The sequence below is a fragment of the Hemiscyllium ocellatum genome, chromosome 23 (genome assembly GCF_020745735.1).
Source record: "Hemiscyllium ocellatum isolate sHemOce1 chromosome 23, sHemOce1.pat.X.cur, whole genome shotgun sequence".
In the NCBI taxonomy this organism is placed as follows: domain Eukaryota; kingdom Metazoa; phylum Chordata; class Chondrichthyes; order Orectolobiformes; family Hemiscylliidae; genus Hemiscyllium; species Hemiscyllium ocellatum.
The window spans coordinates 38,270,010-38,292,157 of record NC_083423.1 but is presented as its reverse complement, the minus strand read 5'-3'; the positions used below and the strand labels follow the sequence as shown (position 1 = coordinate 38,292,157).

General features: G+C 41.5%; 1 protein-coding gene across 4 annotated transcripts in view; it reads left to right on the top strand.

Moving 5' to 3' along the window:
* Nucleotides 1–22,148, top strand: part of slc26a4 (solute carrier family 26 member 4) — a 64,401-nt gene that overhangs the window by 19,480 nt on the left and 22,773 nt on the right. For all 4 annotated transcript variants that reach the window (XM_060842889.1, XM_060842892.1, XM_060842891.1 and 1 more), the window contains 6 exons: nt 7,633–7,785; nt 9,044–9,126; nt 9,291–9,438; nt 13,482–13,595; nt 16,985–17,062; nt 21,798–21,893. In XM_060842889.1, coding sequence (XP_060698872.1) covers nt 7,633–7,785; nt 9,044–9,126; nt 9,291–9,438; nt 13,482–13,595; nt 16,985–17,062; nt 21,798–21,893 — 672 coding nt within the window. The remainder of the gene's footprint in view (nt 1–7,632; nt 7,786–9,043; nt 9,127–9,290; nt 9,439–13,481; nt 13,596–16,984; nt 17,063–21,797; nt 21,894–22,148) is intronic.

Here is a 22,148-nt window from a genome sequence, read left to right as displayed (position 1 = left end):
GTTTCTGCCAATGTAGGTAAGGCTAGGAAAGAGGACCTATTTGGGGAGTATCAAGCGCTGGGAAGGAAATTGAAGAACAGGTCCTCCAGGGTCATAATCTCTGGATTACTGCCTGAGCCACGTGCTAATTGGTATGGGGTAAGAAAATTAGGGAAGTAAACATATGGCTAAGAGATTGGTGTGGGAAAGAGGGATTCCATTTCATGGGAAATTGGCATCAGTTTTGGAAGTGGGGCGATCTGTACTGCTGGGACAGTCTCCACCTGAACCAAGCTGGAGCGAGTGTTCTGGGAAAAAGGATAAATAGGGTGGTCAGGAAGACTTTAAACTTGAGTCAGGGAAAGGGAAAGCAACAGGGAGTATGGAATCAAGTAGAAAAATAAGCAGCAGGTTAGAATTTGTGCAGGGTTTAAGTTCAAGGCAGACTAGAAATGAAGCAAAAAGGAAGGATAACTTATGATTTCCATCACCTCTAGTAATAGATCCTGAGGATAAGAAAATTAGCATTTAAGGTGCTTTACCTGAATGCTCGTAGTATTCCTAACAAAGTAGATGAATTAATAGCACAAATCATCGTGAATGATGATATGGTAGGCATCACAGAGGCATGGTTGCAGAGGGTTCAGAACCGGCAGTGACACATCCAAGGATTTACAACTTACTGAAAAGACCGGGAGGTGGGCAGAGGGGGCGGGGTTGTCTTGTTAGTTAAGAATGAAATTTATTCTATGGCACTGAATGACATAGGGTCAGATGATGTGGAATCTGTGTGGATGGAGTTGAGGAACCACAAAGGCAAAAACAAAAAACCACAATGGGAGTTATGTACAGTCCTCCTAACAGTGGTCAGGACCAGGAAATAGGGCATGTCAGAAAGGTAAGGTCATGGTGGATTTGACTACGTGAATAATGTTGCTGGTGGATCCAAAGAAAGGGAATTTATGGAATGCTTACAGAATGGCTTTTTGGAACAGCATGTGATAGAGCCCATAAGGGAGCAGGCTATTCTGGATTTAGTGCTAGTTAACGAGCAGACTTTATAAAAGTCCTTAAAGTAAGGGAACACTAGGAGTCAGCGATCATAACATGGTTGAAAGAGAGAAGGCAAAATCGGATATAAAGATGTTACAGTTAAATAAGGGTAATTACAGATGCATGAGACAGGAACTGATGAAAATCTGCTGGAAGCAGAGCCTAGTGGGGAAGACAGTAGAGCCACAGTGGCAGGAGTTTCTGGGTGTAATTGAGGACACAATACAGCGGTTCATCCCAAAGAAAAGAAAGATTATCTGGGGGCTCGGTGGCAAAGAAGTCAGGAAATGTATAATAGAAAAAGAGAGAGTGTATAAAGTGGCCAAGAGCACTGGGAAATCAGAAGATTGGGAAGACTACAAAAATGAACAGAGGATAACAAAGAGAGAAATAAGGAAGGAGAAGATCAAATATGAAGGTTAGCCAGTCAGTAATATTAGAAATGACAGTAATAGTTTCTTTCAATACATAAGAAACAAACGAGAAGCAAAAGTAGAAATTGAGCCACTCCAAATTGATGCAGGAAGGCTAGTGATGGGAGATAAAGAAATAGCTGAAGAACTTAATAAATACCTTATTCTTTACAGTGGAAGACTTGTGGGCAGCATAGTGGCACAGTGGTTAGCACTGCTGCCTCACAGCGCCAGAGACCTGGTTTCAATTCCCACCACATTCTCCCCGTGTCTGCGTGGGTTTCCTCCGGGTGCTCCTGTTTCCTCCCACAGTCCAAAAACGTGCAGGCTAGGTGATTCGGCCATGCTAAATTCCACCTAGTGTTAGGTGAAGGGGTAAATGTAGGGGAATGGGTCTGGGTGGATTGCTCTTTGGAGGGTCGGTGTGGACTTGTTGGGCTGAAGGGCCTGTTTCCACACTGTAAGTAATCTAATCTAAGGAGTAATATCCCAACAATTAAGGAGAGTCAAGGGGCAGAGTTGAGTATGGTAGCCATTATAAAAGAGGAAGTGCTTGAAAAGTTAAAAGGTCTAAAAATTGATAAATCTAGGATGGGCTACATCCTAGAGTTCTGAGGGAGGTGGCTGAAGTAGAGGAGGTGTTGGTTGTAATCTTTCAAAAATCATCAGTCAGGGAAAGTCCCAGATGATTGGAAAATCACTGTTGTAACCCACTTGATCAAGACAAAAGATGGAAAATTAGAGGCTGATTAGCCTAATCTCAGTTGTAGGTACAATTCTAGAATCCATCGTTAAGGATGAAATTCCTAAATTCTTGGAAGTGCAGGGTCGGATTAGAACAAGTCAGCATGGATTTAATAAGGGGATTTACGTGTGGTAAACCTGTTAGAATTCTTTGAAGAGATAACAAGTAGGTTTGACCAGCAAAACCCAGTGGATGTTGTCTACCTTGACTTGCAGAAAGCCTTTGGTATGGCTGCTGAGTAAGGTAAGGGCCCATGGTGTTCGAGGTGAGCTACTGGCATGGATTGAGGATTGGCTGTCTGACAGAAGGCAGAGAGTTGGGGAAAAAAAGGTTCTTTTTCAGATTGGAAGCTGGTGATGAGTGGTGTCCCGCAGGGTTCACTTTATATGTTAATGAGCTGGATGAAGGAACGGGGGACATTCTGGTGAAGTTTGCCGATGATATGAAGTTAGGCAGACAGGCAGGTGGTTCTGAGGAGGTGGAGAGGCTTTGGAAAGATTTAAACAGTTTAGGAGAGTGGTCCAAGAAATGGCGGCTGAAATTCCATGTGAGCAAATGTGAGGTGTTGCACTTTAATAAAAAAGAACACAGGTATGGCCTATTTTCTAAACGGTGAGAAAATTGGTGAAGCCAAAGTACAAAGGGATTTGGGAGTGCTTGTCCAGGATTCTCTCAAGGTTGACTTGCAGGTTGAATCTGTGGTTAACAAAGTAAATGTAATGTTGTCCTTTACCTCAAGAGGGTTGGAATGTAAAAGCAGTGATGTGCTGTTGAGACTTAATAAAGCTCTGGTTAGACCCCATTTTAAAATACTGTGTCCTGCTTTGGGCCCCACACCTCAGGAAGAACATACTGGCACTGGAGCATGTCCAGTAGAGATTCTCACGGATGAATCCTATAATGGTAGGCCTAATATACGATGAATGGCTGAGGATCCTGGGATTGTATTCATTAGAGTTTAGAAACTTGAGGGGAGATCTAATAGAAACTTACAAAATAATGCATGAAAGTGTGGACACTGGGAAAATGTTCCTGTTAAGCAGGGATACTAGGACCCATGGGCACAGCCTTGGAATTAGAGGGGGTCAATTTAGAACGGAACTGAGACATTTCTTCAGCCAGAGAGTGGTGGGCTTGTGGAATCCATTGCCATGGAGTGCAATGGAGGCCAGGACATTAAATGTCTTCAAGGCAGAGATTGATAAGTTCTTAATCTCGCAAGGAATTAAGGGATACTGGGAGAGTGCAGGTAAATGCAATTGAAATGCCCATCAGCTATGATTGAATGGCGGAGTGGACTCAGTGGACCGAATGGCCCAACTTCTTCTCCTATTTCTTATGGTCTTATGCTGTTCCAACTTGTAATTGTATGCATTTAAAGTGAGAACCCACTGTTGAATTTGACCCAAATTTCATGGTTTTGTCCTCTTCAGGTAGCCCTAGCAGGAATTTGTTACTATTACAAGTTTACACCTGTAAATGTATTGGTCGAACTTCCTCACACCAAAGATGACTGCCAAGCCTTCCTTCTCTATCTGGGTGTTTTCGCACTCTGTATCAACCAAAGTGTGGGAAGCACACTCCATTGGGCCATCTGTGAGCCAACACTACCCTGCTATCATGTGGGGAGACATCAGTTGTCAGCACTAGATCTCGCTTGAGATCATAATGTGCCAACACCTTAGCTGCTCTTTCACTTCCCTAAAGGCTATGTCTAGGTTATGAGACCATTTCTAAATCTGACCCTTTCTCAATAGCAAATGTAAGTTTGACAGGATGGAGGCCAGGTTACATGTGAACCTCTAATAATTCATCAGCCCAGGAAAGTTCCAGTACAGACGTGAGAGATGGGCCATCTTTGACCCTCATTTTATCTTCCAATGGATATAACCTGTTCTTGTTGACTCTGTGTAGCTCAAGTAGATCATTGGGGTGCCTGGAACACACATGTTTCCCTTCTAAGGTGTATAACCACCTTGGAGAAACATCAAAGGTCTATGTCCAAGCTCTCTAAGTGCTCTTTATTGGTTTTCCCTATTATTAGCAAATCATCCAGTTAAGTGGCAATTGGGTAGACCTTGTAAAATATTTCCATCATCTGCTGAAAAATAGCACAGGCTGATGATACCCCAAATGGCAATCTTGTTTATTGGTACAAACCCACGTGAGTATTAATTATAGCATAACTTGGGGAATCCTCATCTATGCACTGAGTACCTGCACTTAGACACACACACACACACACACACACACACACACACACCTAACAAGGCTGCGGTAGTGCTGAAAATAAGCTTAACTGTTGTATAGTGGGGGAGGGGAGAAGAGTCCCCACAAAGGTGGGCTGACTCATCATGTGTCACATTTTGGTACGATTGGTGCTGCCCATTCCACAAAGCATTCAGGCAGGAGGATAGAGAACTGCACTGGCTTGATGATTCCTATGCTTTCCAGCCTTCTGACTTCTGCCTGGTCAGGCCTTGGAGAATCGTGGACTGCTTCCTGGTCAACATGCAAGGTGGTCTTGGCTCCTTCCTGAACCCCCCACCCACTGAGTGTTTAATTTGGGTTTCACTCAGGCAACCATTTTCGAACAAAAATGTTGAGCCAATCTAGGTGAATCTTTCTCAGCCAATTTTGCTCCATCAGGCCTGAGCAAGAACCTTCTTACGACAATCAGTGGTAATTGAACTAACTACTTCTCGTGAGACCAGAACCAAAATGTACCCTTAACCTGTATAGGTTCCCCAGTATAGGTTCTGAGTCCAGCCAAGCTCAAGTACAGAGCGAATTCTGCTAAAGATGGATTCTGCAATCACTGATGCAGCCTGGGCCAGTTTCAACCTCTATTAGAACCAGGTGACCATTTAATCAGAGGTTTTATTTAATTGGTTCTGTTTTGGATGTTGCTAAGCAATTTAACTTTTCAAGCCAGATATAGGTGGGCTTTCCAGACAGTATGCTCACCTGGATACCAGCCTATGAGTTCTCTTACTCAATTCTGGCCTAGTGGGACTCTCTTGCTGTCTCGAATTAGCATATTAGCAGCAATTACAATGGTTTGCCAGCCCAGATCCTGAAAATGATGTCAACTGTTTGGCCGAAGGTTGGCTTTGTTTTGGGGCTTAGCTATGAGCTGACTTAGAGTCCCTCTGTTCATATATCCTGAGTGAGACTCTGCAATTTGTTCACTCGAGTTGTGTTGCCCCCAAGCTCAGCTGGACTGGTGAAGGTGAACTCTTCCAATGGCATACATTAGAACTGATATGCTCCAATTGCTGAATTTTCTAATGACAAAGTCAGTTGTCATGCCTGTTGGAAATCTAGTCGGGCTTCAGCTAGTTAGCGAGTTTGCATGGTTATATCATTAATCCCACGTACCAAATGGTCTCTCAGCATCTCATTTAAGTGTTTGCTAAAGTCTCTTGTCTTTGCCAGTCATCTTAACATCAAAGATCCCAACATGGATTTCCTGGGTCCTTGAACAGCCAAGTGAAACTGATAGCATCTCAGAATTGGAGGAAGCTTGAGGTCGTAATTCTCCTTGACTAAATCTGTCAACTCTTGAAAGGTTTTAGTGTCCGGTGCCTCAGGAAATGTTAAGCTCCCAATAACCAAAGAAGTTGCAGGTCCACAAGCAGTCAGGAAAATTTACTTGTTGCCTTTCATTTGCCCCAGTGGGGAAAAAAATGGATTATTTCCATATACTGGGCCCAGTCTTCAATAGGATCAACTGACTCCAGCTTCCCAAATAACAGCAAGATGCCAGAAATGTTTACCAAACTCAAAGACAACTGTTGCAAGTGAATTTCTTCAGAAGTGTATTTTATCTCTCGCTAGCCCTGAAATAATTCCACAGAGGTCAGTATCCTGTCACCAAGTCACCCTTTATTTACACATTTGTAGTACTTTACACGAGTCCTGTTTCCTCAGAGCCAACTCTGAACAAACAGAACCTCTGACACTCCTGTTTATCTGTCAGCCAAGGCTCACTGGGGCTATTAACCTGGTACAATCAGAGAACTCCTATTCTATGAAGGCCACCTGGCTGACCTCATTGCAATCATTACAGAGGCAAAGGCAAATTTTTAAGGCACAACAACCATAAAACCAGCAGTTGTTTGGAGGGATATGGTTCGGGTGCTGGCAGGTGGGACTAGATTGGGTTGGGATATCTGGTCGGCATGGACGGGTTGGACCGAAGGGTCTGTTTCCATGCTGTACATCTCTATGACTTGTGCTATAAAGAAGCTTCCAATAAACCATTTTCTTCATATGAATGTCAAAAAGACTATAGCTTTTATGTATGGAAAACTGGTCCAGAGCAGCAAATTGAATTATTTTTCAGCACGGAGATAATACTGGTCATGGGTAGACAAGAATGCATTGCATTTATTTCGTACAATGAAAATTGATAGCATAATTTCACTGTTTAATTTTTGTGCATTGAAAAAGCATGGTTGGTAGGAGGTGATAGTACCAGAGCAATAATGTCACAGGACTTGTAATCTAAGATAATGTTCAAGGGACATCCGTAAAAATCCTGTTATGACAAATGGTAAAATCTAACTTTGCTTAGTAAATCTGAAATTCAAGTCTTGTTCTACAATTTAATTCAATTTTGTTCTGTCTAACCATTTCCAGGCATTAACTCCATCATGATAAAGTTCAATGGTTAGTAGTTACTCACTGATACCAACCTCGCATTAATAATGCATTATTATTAATGCTGACTACAAGCCAGGCTGTCTGACTGACTGGGGAGAACTTCATATCCAAACCTGATCTGTCATTACCTGGTCCCCATTTATCAAGCAAATTGCATATCTTCTCTAATTTATGACTCATTAACTATTTGGAAGTACAGACATTATAGACATATCTGGTGTCAATTTGGGCTCAAAAGATTTCCCAAATAGAAGATAAATAATCAGATTACTTGAAAGGCTCACATGACATTTGTTATGGGTGGAAACTGGTTCAGGGCAGGGATAGTGATTAATCATCTTGGTCCAAATATTGTGGTGTGAGCTTGATCGAGTAGCTGCACTTATTCTGCCTGATATACGAATGCGTGAGTATGTTTTTCGTCAAAATGTTTAGGAATATTCCTGTACTTCAGACTTTACCAAAGTGCAATGGAATCTTGTATGACTTGCTGAGCAAGTAATTAGGGTGTAGGTTGAACATCTAAAAGAGAACACTTCCAATATGCAGGGCATCCTCATTACTGCAGTAATTATACATATTCAAGTCTGTGACATGGTCAGAATCCATGACTTTCTGTTTGAGAAAGAGAGAACGTTGCCAGCTGAATTAGCAAGCATATTTATGAAAACCTAATTCATATCCCTTTCTCTAACTCTGCTAAAAGTATCAAACTGCTTTTCTGGCCAAGATTCTGCATATGTTATAATTTCTGCTTTTAAATTTATTTTGTAGACGCTTATTGACATATTCCGGAATATTCGACAAACCAATATTGCAGATTTCATTGCTGGCTTGATTACCTTTGTCGTGGTTGTAATTGTAAAAGAAATCAACACTCGTTACAAAGAGAAGATTAAAGTGCCTATTCCTATTGAAGTGATTGTGGTAAGTAAATTAAATCAATCGTGAAAGCAAAGAGGTAGTTTCAATCAACCCCTTAGGTAAAGGTGGGCTATCTGCATTTTTCTGGCTTTTGATCTTTTTATACACACTGATACCAGATTTCATAGCAACAGACAGCTGTTGGTACTCCACCAATGTGCCTGTTATTTGCAGAAGTGTCAACACTGCCCAATAATAGAAAGGTTAATCTGATCACCTAATACTGTTGTCACATGATGTTCACCCTGGGGCAGTTGGAATGAGTGTCCTATTTTTTTACTCCCTCTAATCCTAGGGACCGTCACATCTATTCTGTTCCCCACCTGCTGCTCTAATAAATTCATTAAGACCTTATGATTCAATTTGGCTTGTGAAATGTTTTTGGCTTGTTACCTCACAGTGCCAGGAGAAGTTAGTGTCTATTTTCTGAACAATTTTGAATTCAATTACTTATGACTACACAGTTCACTGGTGTTCTGACCAACCCTATTTTTTTTGTTCATAACCAGATTCCGCTGTACAGCTAAGTAGGAAACATTCATAAAGTTGCATTTTATTTTTTAAACTTTTTTTGGCAAAAACATCGTTCCCAGTGGTTATGCAAGGTTTACACAGCCAGAAATGATTTGCTTATCCAAGCTGGGGAAAAAATAAAGCAGTCATTTGCATGGATGCAGAACCTATCATAGAACCTATGATGGCTAGATAATTTGGTTATTTATTGGGAAAGTAATATTGAATAGGAGGGAGAGTATCCCTATTCTTCAAATAGGTACTAGAGCCTCTTTCATGAAGAGCCAAGATGACCAAACGGTATTCAACATCATCATCACAGTCTACAGAAAGAAAGGTCCCCTGGGAATATGCCACAATTCACTACATGGCAGAATGTAGTTCCAGTGCCAAAATAAATACTTGCAAGGTCACAAAATAATCCTCTGTAAGCTTACTAGTTAAATTACAATTAACTAACTGTCTATCTCTGGTCAGTAGCCAGCTGTACTGTTGTCGTTCCTGCCTGTGATAATATTCTAGGTCAGTGAGAATACATTGAGCTCTCCTCCCGATGCCGTCCACCATGTCACTTTATCATCCTCCTGATTCCCATCCTGTCTCAAGGTGACTGGTAAAGTACAACCCTAGGAATTGAGATCTTGATATAGAATAGGTTAAAGTTAGAACATGATTGGGGAACATACTGGGAGAAGTCACAACATATAAACCTGGTTGATTTTTGAACATGTATGTTTGCTTGTTCCAGACTATTATAGCTACAGGCATCTCCTATGGTGCTAACTTGAAACAGAAGTACAATGCTGGAATTATTAACAACATTCCAACAGGGTAAGAAGGTTACATTTCAACATTGGATCCTTTTTTAAAATGTTGTAATTTTTGGTTTGCAATTTAAATTTGCTGTTTGTATTCTATGTTGCTAATGAGAAAGCTTTTGTCAGATTGAGTGCAGAAATGTTTGAATATTTTTTTCATTTTGCTCTTGTGAACAGATTTTTACCGCCAGTGACCCCAGATGTGAGCATCTTTGGTGAAGTGGGTGCATCAGCTTTTTCCATTGCTATAGTAGGATATGCTGTGGCTGTTTCAGTTGCTAAAGTATTTGGCACCAAACATGACTATCCCATTGATGGGAACCAGGTAAGAGAAAATTGGATGTAGTGTCACTTTGCTTTTGGTGCCTCAGTTATTATTAGGGAGACTCTGTGGTGCAGTGGGTAATATCCCTGCCTCTGAGCCAGCAGCTGTGGGTTTGATAATACTCCATATCTAACCATGGAATGTGCATTCACAGTATGGCCATAAAACATGATTATTCACCTGTGAATCCTCCCAATATACCTATTGAAGGTAGTGAGAGTGGGACGCAATCCTGCCTCGTCATCCATGGTGTGGCATGGTGCTGCTAACACTATGGCCTCTGCTGACCTGTTCCAGGAAGGATTAGTCATGGAAACAGCAAACAAAGTGTGGTGTCACAAGATACAAGGAAAGCTCTGAGTTATATTTGAGGTTAAAATAGCTGTAGCTTGCATTGCTAACATGTGATCTGTCGTTAGTAAGCAAGATTCTGCTGTTTTTTGTATTTGGATGCTTGTTCTTAAAGCTTGAGCTTCACCGACTTATCCATCTTTCTCTTTTTATTTTTGAGTAAAGTTTAGTAATCAAAATTTGATTTCTATTGTAATTGTTGTTAATTCTTACATTACTGGAGTTGGATGGAATATGAAACAATGTCCTGCCTGACAAAGTTTGGAAGTCAACATTGTTCCATTCAGTAGTTTGAGAGCTACCAATCACATGTCACTCCTGCTATATTGAGAGATTCAGTGAAATTTAGCAAGAACTTGAAACAAGGCCAACTGTTAGGGATGTTGTTTATTCTGTCTGTTTACATTTAGGTTGTGGAACAGGTAACATATCGACGTGTTCAGTTTCCTCATGATGTTCTAGCCATTTATATTTTCAAAATGTCACTCAAGCCTATGTTTTCACTCATAAATTCCATTTAGAGGACAGTGTTAGTTTTGAGATGAAATTATACATTTTGGTTTTGCAATAACCCAGCAGAAACTTAGTGAAAATTTCACAGGTATATTAATTGTTTTAGCTGAGAAATATTGATCTGTTAACATAAATTACAGTCATATTTTAAGGAGTTATTTTGGGATTGTTCAAGTTAACATAATTTTTGGAGCCAGTTGTGCGTTTGAGACTAGGATGGAGGTGGCCCAAGAGCACTCCCAGTTCGCACTGTCTTTTGCTGAGACAATGATATTCAATTTTCCGGGCTCGGATCATGAGCAATACCTGGTTGTCACCTGGCAAGATCTTGTCATTTCACTTGTTATTCCAGGACAAGAGAAGCCTGGATCCACCCTCCTTGGTGCCAGCGTTATTGTCTTGCAATTGCTTGCTGCAGCAACCACCTGGGGGGAGGTACAAGTTAAACTACTTGTGTTCATTTGTTTTGGGTCCCTTGCAGATTTTGCAAACCATAAGATGTCGGAGTGGAAGTTAGGCCACTCGGGCTGTCGGGTCTGCTCTGCCATTCAGTGTTTCGTGACTAATCTGATAATCCTCAGTTCCACTTTATCCTCACAATCCTTTATTCTCTGACAGATTTCCAACCTGCCATCTCGGCTTGAATTTAGTCAATGATCTAGCCTCAATAGCTATGTCTTTTTTTTTTATTTTTAAAGAAAAGAATTTGGATTGACTACCTTTCGGGAGGTGGAAAAAGATCCTCCCCTATCTTAAATGGATGACTCATTTTAATCTGAGATTAATCCCTCTGGTTCTAGACATTTTCACAAAGAGAAGCAACCTCTCTGCATTTACTTATCAAGCCCCTAAGAATCTTGTATTTCAATAAGGTATCCTTTCATTATTCTAAACTCCAGTGAGTACAAGTCGAACCTACTCGGCCTCTCCACAAAAGAAAATCCCTCCATACCCAGAATTAACCTTGTAAGCCTTGTTTGGATTGTCTCCAGTGCCAGTATATCTCCCCTTTAGATAAGGGGACCAAAACAGATCACAGTATTCAGTCATCTGACTAGGATTTTATATCGATTTAACAAGATCTTGTATTTCTGTCCTCCATTCCTTTGGAAATAAAGGCCAAGAGTCATGGTGTCAAAGATCATGGAAACAGATCCTTCGGTCCAACTCATTCGCACTAATCAGATGTCCTAAACTGATATAGTCCCATTTGACCCATATCCCTCTAAATGCCTTCCTATTTGTGTACCCATCCAGATCCTTCTGAATGTCATAATTGTACCTGCCTCCTCCATCACTCCTGGCAGCTCATTCTATACACGCACCACCCTCTGTGTGAAAAGGTTGCCCCTCCTGGTCCCTTTTTAAATCTTTCCCCTCTCACTTCAAAGCTGTGCTGTGTAGTTTTAGACTCCCCTACCCGAGGACAAGGAATATAGCCATTCTCTCTATCCAAGCCCCCCTCATGATTTTATAAATCTCTATAAGGTCACCCCTCAGCCTTCAGGGGGATGCTTCAGGGGGAAACAGCCCCGGCCTATTCAGCCATAGCTCAGCATTTATTGCCCAGCTTTAGCTGGTCTTCAGAAGGTGGTGGTGAGGTGCTTTCTTAAACTGCTGCTATCATTTTGGTGTAGATACAGCCACAATACCATTAGGAAAGGAATTCCAGTTCATTGGCCTTCTCTATTACCTACTGAATTTGGACATTTTAGTTTTTTGTGATTCATGAACAAGGATTCTCAATCCCTTTATGCTGCAGTTTTTTGCTGAATTATTATTTTAAATAATATTCAGCTCTTCTATTCTTACTGCCAAAGCGCATATCTTCATGTTTTCCCATGTTATGTTCCGTTGCTGAATTTTTACCCATTTATTTAACTTGGCTGTAATCCTCTGCAGACTGTGTCATCATCATTACTTGCTTTCCCTTGTCGCGTGCTAATTTGGCAATAATACATTTACTTCTGTCATACAAGTCATTAATATATGTTATAAATAGTTTTCACCCACCACTAGGCACTTCCTAGTTACAGGCAGATATCCTGCCTCCTTTTATGCCAATTCTGTTTTCTAATAGTTATCTAGTTAAGGGAGGCAATGGCCCAGTGGTATTATCACTATACTGTTGACCTAGGTAATATTCTGGGGACCCAGGTTCGAATCCTGCCACAGCAGATGGTGTACCTTGACCTCAGTAAAATCTGGAAGTGAGAGTCTAATGATGACTGTGAATCTATTTCCAATTATCAGAAAAACCCACCTGGTTCACTAATGTCCTTTTAGGGAAGGAATCTGCCATCCTTGCCCAGCCTGGCATGCGTGTGACTCTGGACCCACAGTAATGTGGTTGATTCTTAACTGCCCTCTAGGCATTAAATGCTGGTGTGGCCCTTATCCTGTGGATAATTTTTTTTAAAAAATCTAATCCTCTCTCCATACCCAAGACCATGGGCTATTATCTTGTGAAGTAGCATTACAGATGGCACTTTTTTTTTATTATACTCGTTTTGGAAATCCAAATTTATTACTTACGAACCTCGATTATCCGGAAGATCACAACGTCCCAATGCTTGGCTGGACTGTGTTACCCAGCATTTGATTGCGACAAAATACTCCCCACCCATCTCATTCGATAATCAAGACTCCTCTGTATATCTGCTATTTCTTCTTTGTCCATTCTGCTTATTACCTCCTCAACTCTCCAGTCTCTGGAGCATCTTGGCAGAGATTTGACCTGCAGTATTGTTGAGTACACCTCCAATTTTGGAAACTTTTTTTATTGACAGTATCTTCCAAGTAAAGCAGTTCATCTTATTTATGCAGTTATCTTTTTCTTTCTTCCTGTTGGTCCAAAACGTATATGTTTTCTCATGGATCTCATGTAATGGAAAGGATATACCAGGTATAACAACAGAGATTAGAATCTGTCCATAGCTCCTTGAGTGCTACAGATGTGAAGGTGACTGAGTTAAAGAATTATTTTTAAATATACCAAATTGAATATAACTGAACAATTGTTTACAGTGTAAATTGACAATCTACATTCATAGGAGAAAAGTCTGCTTAATCGTATTCAAAATGTCACTGAGTTGTATCAAAGTATCAAGTTATATGATAGTTCACTTGCTGTGAACAATCATTTGCATGGGTATTTATACAATTGTGCCATCTTCCAGGAATTCATTGCTCTCGGAATTTCGAATATTTTTGGTGGCTGTTTCTCAAGCTTTTTGGCAGGAACTGCTCTGTCCCGTACAGCAGTACAGGAAAGCACTGGCGGCAAAACTCAGGTAAAGAATGAACAAAGATTACATGTGTGTTTAAGCTCAGTCACCAAATCTCATGGCCATGTTGTGTCGCTCTTGCAACTCCGTGACTTGTTAGGCCAGTTCACCACATAATGGAATAAATAAAGAACAAACGTAGTAAGCACAAGAAGTTTTACAGAAGCCGTTTGATAATAACCCACATTCTACACCTGTTATTTCTACACCTTCGTCATTTCCGCCACCTCCAAACGGACCCCACCACCAGGGATATATTTCCCTCCCCCCCCCTATCAGCATTCTGAAAAGACCACTCCCTCCGTGACTCCCTTGTCAGGTCCACACCCCCCACCAACTCAACCTCCACTCCCGGCACCTTCCCCTGCAACTGCAAGAAATGCAAAACTTACACCCACGCCTCCCCTCTTGCTTCCCTCCAAGGCTCCAAGGGATCCTTCCATATCCACCACAAATTCACCTGCACCTCTACACACATCATTTACTGCATCCACTGCACCGGTTGTGGCCACCTTTATATTGGGGAGACAGGCCGCCTACTTGCGGAAAGTTTCAGAGAATACCTCTGGGATACCCGGACCAACCAAACCAACCACCCCGTGGCTCAACACTTCAACTCCCCCTCCCACTCCACAAAGGACATGCAGGTCCTTGGACTCCTCCATCGCCAGACCATAGGAACACGACGGCTGGAGGAAGAGCGCCTCATCTTCTGCCTAGGAACCCTCCAACCACAAGGGAGGAACTCGGATTTCTCCAGTTTCCTCATTTTCCCCTCCCCCCACCTTGTCTCAGTCCCAACCCTCGAACTCAGCACCACCTTCCTAGCCTGCAATCTTCTTTCTGACCTCTCCGCCCCTATCCTGACTCCGGCCTATCAGCCTCACCTTAACCTCCTTCCACCTATCGCATTTCCAACACCCCTCCCACTCCTTCCTCCTCCCTACCTTTTATCTTAGCCTCCTTGGCGCACACTCCTTATTCCTGAAGAAGGGCTCTTGCCCAAAACATTGATTCTCCTGTTCCTTGGATGCTGCCTGACCTGCTGCGCTTTTCCAGCAACACATTTTCAGCTCTACACCTGTTAGCAAAATTGAATGGCATGAAATTAAAGGAGTATTGGGAGCATGGGTATGAAATTGGTTGAGGAAGTTGTGTAAAGAGGAGTGGCAGTTGCTTGGATGTAAACGATATACATAGTGATGTAATAAATAAAATACTGTATTCAAAGCCTATAGACTCCCACAGCTACCTTGACTACATTTCTTCAGACACTGCCTACTGAAAAAGACTCCATTCCCTTCTTCCAGGTTCTCGATCTGTTCTGGCGATGCCTTCCAAATTAGCACTTTGTTTCCTTGATCCTGGATTCCCAACCACTACGGATGACATAGCCTCCATTGTGCCTGATCTGATTTTTGCACACGTCTGCTCTGATCCTTCCCCTTTCTCCCTGGATAGCTTTCCCTTTGTCCAAACTTCTACCCCCAACAGCTGTTCAAATTGATGAAACAGCATCCACTGTTTTGCCAGCTCCAGCATGAAACCTCTTCCTCCAGCCCTTCCTTTCAGCATTCCTATAGGCTGTTCCTTCTATGATACCCTGAGTCACTCTTAATGGTCCATGCCTTCCCTGTGACATTTTTCTGTGCAAATGCTGGAAGCTTAGCACTTACCTTTTTGCCTCTTCTTTTCCCACCATCCAAGGCCCCAAAAACTACATCCAGGTGATTTATTTGTACTGCTTCAATTGTGTGTGTGCATGACGTGGTGGCCTCTGCATTGAAGAGGCCAAATGTAGTTTCAGTGACTGCTTTGTGGCACTCAGTCTGTGCACAGGCAAGAGGAAGTGGGAGACATCATTTTAATTCTGCACCTTTCACCCACTCTGACCTTTCTATCTATGTCTACAACAGTGTTCCACAAGCTCAAAGCACACCACCTCATCTTTGGTCTTGGCAATAGACCCAATTCAACAACCCCTACCTGCATCTTGTTCTTTTTTTTTCTTTATCCCATCATTTTGATTCAGATGATTGCTTTTCAGCCTTGCAGAACCCATCTTTGTTTATTTGCTATATCTGTTGCTACACTTTTTTTAGCTTTTGTGTCATGAAATATTTAGCTGATCTCTCCCATCTTTTATCGTATCAAAGACCTATTTTATTACTTCTTGACTTTCCTCCCCGCCTTTCTACTGGCCTAGAACTCTGGCATGCCCATCTTCCTCCTTCAGTCTTGATGAAAGGTCAACTATGCAATGTTAACTATGTTTCTGTCCAGCTTAGCCTGCTGAGTGCTTCCAGCATCTGTTGTTTTCCAGCATTTACAGTATCTTTCTTTTTGCGTTAGATATTGTGCTAAGTTTTTTTTAAATAAAACACTGGTTAGAACCCAGCTGGAATATTGTTCCAATTCTAGACACTGTGTACTTGGAGAAGGATAACATGGCCTTGGAGCAGGAAAGGAAACTTATCAGTAAGGTATCTGAAATGTGGGCTTTCATTTACATGAAAGGAGAAGAGAGGTACAATGGCTCAGGGTCCTGGGTTTGATTCCACTCTCGCCAACTGTCTATGTGGAGTTTGCATTTTCTCCCCAAGTCTAAGTTTCCTCTGGGTACTCTGGTTTCCTCCCACAGTCCAAAGATGTTCAAGTTAAGTGGATTGTCCATGCTAAATTGCCCATACTGTTCAGGGATGTGCTGGCTAGGTGGGTTTGCAATGGGAAATGTGGGGTTTACAGGGATAGGGTAAGTGGGGTGGGTCTGGGTGGGATGATCAGTGCAGACTTGATGGGCTGAATGGTTTCATTCCATACTGTAGGGATTCTGTGATTCTAAGAAGCTGAGGTAGCTCTCCATTGGGGCATTGATAGATACATTCAAAAACATGAAAGATATCGATAGAGAAGGTAAGAGAAAACTATTTCCACTGGAAGAACACTTCGTAACCAGAGGTCAACAGTAGTTCGTAGAAGAGCCAGAGGAAAAGAGAGAAGAAATTATTTTCTGCAGTGAGTATAATGCATTGGCTGAAAAGATGCTGGAAGCAAATAACTTAACATTCAAAAGAGAAGTGGCTAAGGTGCTTGAAGCAGAAAGTCTTTGCAGGATTATGGGGAACAGCAGGAGAATGGGATTGCCTGTCAAAGTCATCTTTGACTGCTGTCTGCTGAACAGTTGTGTGTGTGTTATATCATGCAGATTCAGTGAAAGGGCTCAATAACTTTCCTGACTGTTCCCGTCAAATCCCTTGTGATTTTTAATTGACTACGCAATGAACCTTGGAAAAATTCTTAAATGTAGCATTACATCACAAACCTTTTTTTAATAACTATTGCACTGTAATAGAAATTTTTTGTTAGCATTGATAACTTTGCTTATATTTTCGCAGATTGCTGGACTTTTGACGGCAGTAATTGTGATGATTGCCATCCTGATTGTTGGAAAACTACTTGAACCTCTGCAGAAGGTAATGTTATTATTTCAAAGCATGCCATGTATCGAACCATCAGGCTAATTCAGCAAAGGGGATATTACTATATTTTGGGTGTGTATCTCTGAATTGGACAGATGGCCTAATTTCAGAAGCTATAAATTCAGCATTGTTCAGGTTTAGTCTGATTTCCAAATACACCTTGTGAGAGACCGAAAGCATATTTAGTGACATTTCTTAATTCAATCCTCATATTCCCACCCCACCCATTTTCTCAAATCCCTCCTGATTCCGATTCCTGTTGTTCCTACAGTGTAGCCTATAGTGGTTCACTATTGGTATTGCATTCATTTGAATGACTTCGAATCGTAGAATCCCTACAGTGCCGAAGCAGGCCATTTGGCGTAGAGTCCACACAGATCCTCCAAAGAGCATCCCACTGAGACCTAGCCCCCTACTCTATCCTTGTAGCCTTGCATTTTCCATGGCTGATCCACCTAGCCTCGACATCTCGTGACCAAAATTGGCCATGCTAAATTGTCCCATCTACCTAACCTGCACACCTTTGGACCATGGGAAGAAACTAATGCAACCAGAGGAAACCAACAGTGGAAATCAAATCCGGGTCCCTGGTGCTACAAGGCAGCAGTGGTAACCACTGAGCCACTTTGTCGCCCTCTGGTCACTAATATTTGCTTTTCTTTTGGCTTTTTGCCCAAGCTGCAGACAAAGTCCACCACAAGCACTGCTCTGTTGCAATTATGAAGATGACCACAGCATTGAATGTCTGTGTGATCCTTTCATAACACCGTTGGAATGTTTTGCCAAAGTGCTCTGCTGCATTGCACATTTGGCAGAAGCTTTGTTTACCTGGGAGCAGGTCTTATTATTCATTCTTTTAAACTTTAAAACACAGCTTCTGAGACCACAGCGTTAACTGATAGTTAGCACTAAATAAATTCCTGGCATTTGGCCTTTACCTCAAGAGAGTGAGAATACAAAGAGGTTGAAGTTATGTTCCAGTTGTCCCGAGCTCTGCTTGGACTACATTCTGGATATTGCACTTCAAGGATACGTTAGCCATGGAAAGGGTGTAGCAAATATACCCAAGAATGATACTGGTTTTACAAGGACTGAATTATGAGGAACAGGTTACATAGACTAGATGTGCATTTTGTTGCTGAATGGTGAAAAACAGTTAAGGACTGAATGGTTTACTCTTGTTCCTGTATTATCGGAAAGCAATGGCCCTGACATGATAAGCTCATCATTGCGCACACACAACTTTATTCCATATGTGGAGAGGAAAGTGTTCAGTTCTGTTACTGCCAGATGAGCTTTGACCACAAGATCTGAATCATGACAGTGAATATCTAACAACCAGGACTTGTCTACAGTTTGATGTGATGGACTAGAGCACCATTTGAGCAGGCAGATTCAACAAGTGGTCTCTGGGGGACAAGAAGACAGCCCACATTAAATACTCTCTTGACAAACTGGAACAGACCAAAGGTTTGTGTCTTGAACAGCATGCTGAAGGAGTATACCACTAGTATGCTTAAGCAACTATTCCACTACTTGGACAGATTGGACATCCATGAGCTGTAACTAGCCAACATGCCCAAAATCATTACACAGCTACTGCTTGTTTCAGAAATGTCATCAGCGAGATATCATCAAGAGGGATAGAATTGAGCAGAAGAAAGGAATGGTTGAATGCGTTTTGTAATCGGGAAAGCTTGACAATTAACCTAAAATTTCTCCTGCATCCCTGCATGTATGCTCCTAACATGGAGTATCATTTTATTGCCTAGCAACATGCTTTGTATTACAAACTACCCTACATGATCTGACACTGAATATGTCCTTCTCAACTATTTGATATTAGTGAAAGAAAGTACAAAAATGTTTGTTCCCTGCTTTGTGTTTTCTTAGTATTTTGCATTAGTAATTATTATGTAAGAGCATCTTTTTCTTAGTGATGTCTTAGTGGGATGAGTAAATGAGGTGGCGATTCTCTATGACTCAGGCCCTATATTTCTCATCCAGTTCTCTGCCTTTATGAAATGGGGTGGGCAGGGTTTGGCATTGCACTCACTCAATGTTTTTCAGTCCATATATCTTTCGCTATGATCTGGCTAGCATGAATCCTTCAGAATGAGTAGGGAAAAAAAACCATTCACATTGAAAGATGTGAAGCTGCTATGGCATTTCTCACAACCTGATGATTTAGACTCCAGTGTGGAATGGAAAACTCTCCATTGAAGTCTCGCCCCTTAACATTTGCAATCACAGCTTTAGATCTCTGACTTCTGATAAAATCTGAGGCTGGGAAACTTGCTCTCTTTTCTGTAGAAGAATGTAACTTTCTACATTCTTTATCGAATTGTACACCCGCAGATTCTACAACACACCATCGAGAATATTCTGAAAGGACATAGGATTGAACAAAATGCTTTTGGTCTTGCACAGACTCTCTTCCATAGATCAAGCAGCAACCGAGGAGCAGGAGAATTGATGTTTCGGGATCCTGATGATCCAGGTTTATGCCTGAAACGACAATTCTCCTGTTCCTCAGATGTTGCCTGACCTGCTGTGCTTTTCCAGCACCATACTTTTTGACTCTGACTCTCCAGTATCTGCAGTCCTCACTTTCTCATCTCTTCCATTGATGGTTCATGTCAAATATAAAATCCTGACCCTCCATGGATTTGTGTGGTGGTGAGAGAGAGAGGAAAGATGGGGCAGGATTCCAGTCAGTAGGGAACTGCTCCTTTGCTGTGAGTTCCATTTGCTGCTCTTCCCTCTTCCCCTGTGCTGTATCCTTCATGAGGTAATTCCCTCAACCACCTCACACCAGTGAGCTGCATGGTTTATTTCCAGATGTTTCATTACCCTACTAGGTAACATCTTCAGTGGGCCTCAGGCAAAGCGATGGTAAACATTCCTGCATTCTATTTATATGTTTGGGTTTCTTTGGGTTGGTGATGTAATTTCCTGCAGTGATGTTATTTCCTGTGGTGAAATCACTTCCTGTTTCTTTTCTCAGGGGGTGGTAGATGTGGTCTAACACGATGTGTTTGTTGATAGAGTTCCTGGTGGAATGCCATGCTTCTAGGAATTCTCGTGCATGTCTTTGTTTGGTGTGTCCTAGGATGGATGTGTTTTCCCAGTCAAAGTGGTGTCCTTCCTCATCCGTATGTGATGATACTAGTGAGAAAGGGTCATGTCTTTTTGTGGCTAGTTGATGTTCATGTATCCTGGTAGCTAGCTTTCTGCCTGTTTGTCCAATGTAGTGTTTGTCACAGTTCTTGTACGGTATTTTGTAAATGACATTAGTTTTGCTCATCTGTATAGGGTCTTTCAAGTTCATTAGCTGCTGTTTTAGTGTGTTGGTGGGTTTGTGGGCTACCATGATGCCAAGGGGCCTGAGTAGTCTGGCAGTCCTTTCTGAGATGTCTTTGATATAGGGGAGAGTGGCTAAGGTTTCTGGACGTGTTTTGTCTGCTTGTCTGGGTTAGTTGCTGAGAAATTGACAGACTGTGTTCATTGGGTACACAATTCTTTTTGAATACGCGGTATAGGTGATTTTTCTCTGCTCTGCATAGTTCGTGCTGCAGTGTGTATTGGCTAGTTGGAATAATGTTCTGATGCAGCTTCATTTGGGATGATTGCTTCTGTAGTTCAATATTTGGTCTGTATGTGTTGGTTTCCTCAGCGAGCAAACCTACATCCAAAACCTCAACCTGAGCTACAAATCTTCTTTTAAAAAAAAAATCCCTAACCTCATACCAATCTCCACAAGTGAAATGATCAGTACTTATCTGGTGATATGTAATGGCTGCTGCTAAGAACCAACTTTGCAATTGTGGTTTTTTTTTTGCGTTGAAAATGGATTCTTAAAAATGAACTGCAGGAATGGGTAGATTGCCTAATGAGGAAAGGTGAGACCAACTAGGCCTGTCTCTTTTGGAGTTTAGTAGAATCAGAGACATAAGGTCCTGAGGGATTTGACCAGGGGGCTGTGGAAAGGATGTTCCTTTTTGTGGGCGAATCTAGAGTGAGGGGTCAAAAGGTAGCAGATGCTTTTCTTTTCAAGGCAACAGTTGATATATTGTTTATTACCATGGGGATGAAAGATTATCAGGGGTATGTAGGAATATAGAGTTGAGGTTAAAATCTAATCAGCCAGGATCTTATTGAATGGTGGAGCAGGACCCAAGTGTAGAGTGGCTTGTTTATCCTTGTTTGTATGAACTTTCTCCTGAGAAAACCTGCCCCCTGCAAATCACAGTGCCTTTTGACTTTATTAGTGATTACACGTGGGATTTAGTCAAATTTAAATGGCAAACATAAGAGTGGACTCAAAGAGCCTGCTTTTGCATTCAGTAGGTTCATGGCTGATCCAATTGTGGTCTCTAATCCACTTTGCTGTCCATCCCACTTGAACTAAATTCTTGAACTCACCTTGCAGAATCTGAAGTCAGCCAGCCCCTTGTGCTGGTCTCTCAATTCTACCACCAGTTTAGGCAGGATTACTGAAATCAGCATTATATTTGTAACTGGATTGGTGAAAATTAATTAACACAAAAGAATGGATTGGATTTTCATATTGATAATTATTTATTTCCATTGTTATGGTACAGTACATCACCATACAGGAAGGGTGCTTCTAAATAAACAATTATCTTGGTTCAGCTGGATAGGTTAGTGTTGTGAAATGCTCAAGCAGAATACCTTTTTAATGCATTCTTTTCAACTAATTCCTCAGGCTGTTTTGGGAGCAATTGTCATTGCCAATCTGAAAGGAATGTTCTGGCAAACCTTTGATGTTCCAGTGTTGTGGAGACAAAACAAAGTTGATTGTGTAAGTGTTTAATGAATGATACTTTTCTTGTAAAATATACAACTTATTTAAAAAAAACACACAAGCATCATATTCATTTTAAAAATGTAATGGTTCTGATATGTCGGATGTATTTTACTTATCTTTTGACTGGAGCAGACCTTTGTAGAGATTCTCCTTGCCAGGATATCATGAATAAGGAATATTCTATTTTCCTTGATTTGTCCCATTTATTTCAATGAAGTTTCATGTGAATAGTGATTTTGTATGTGGTAT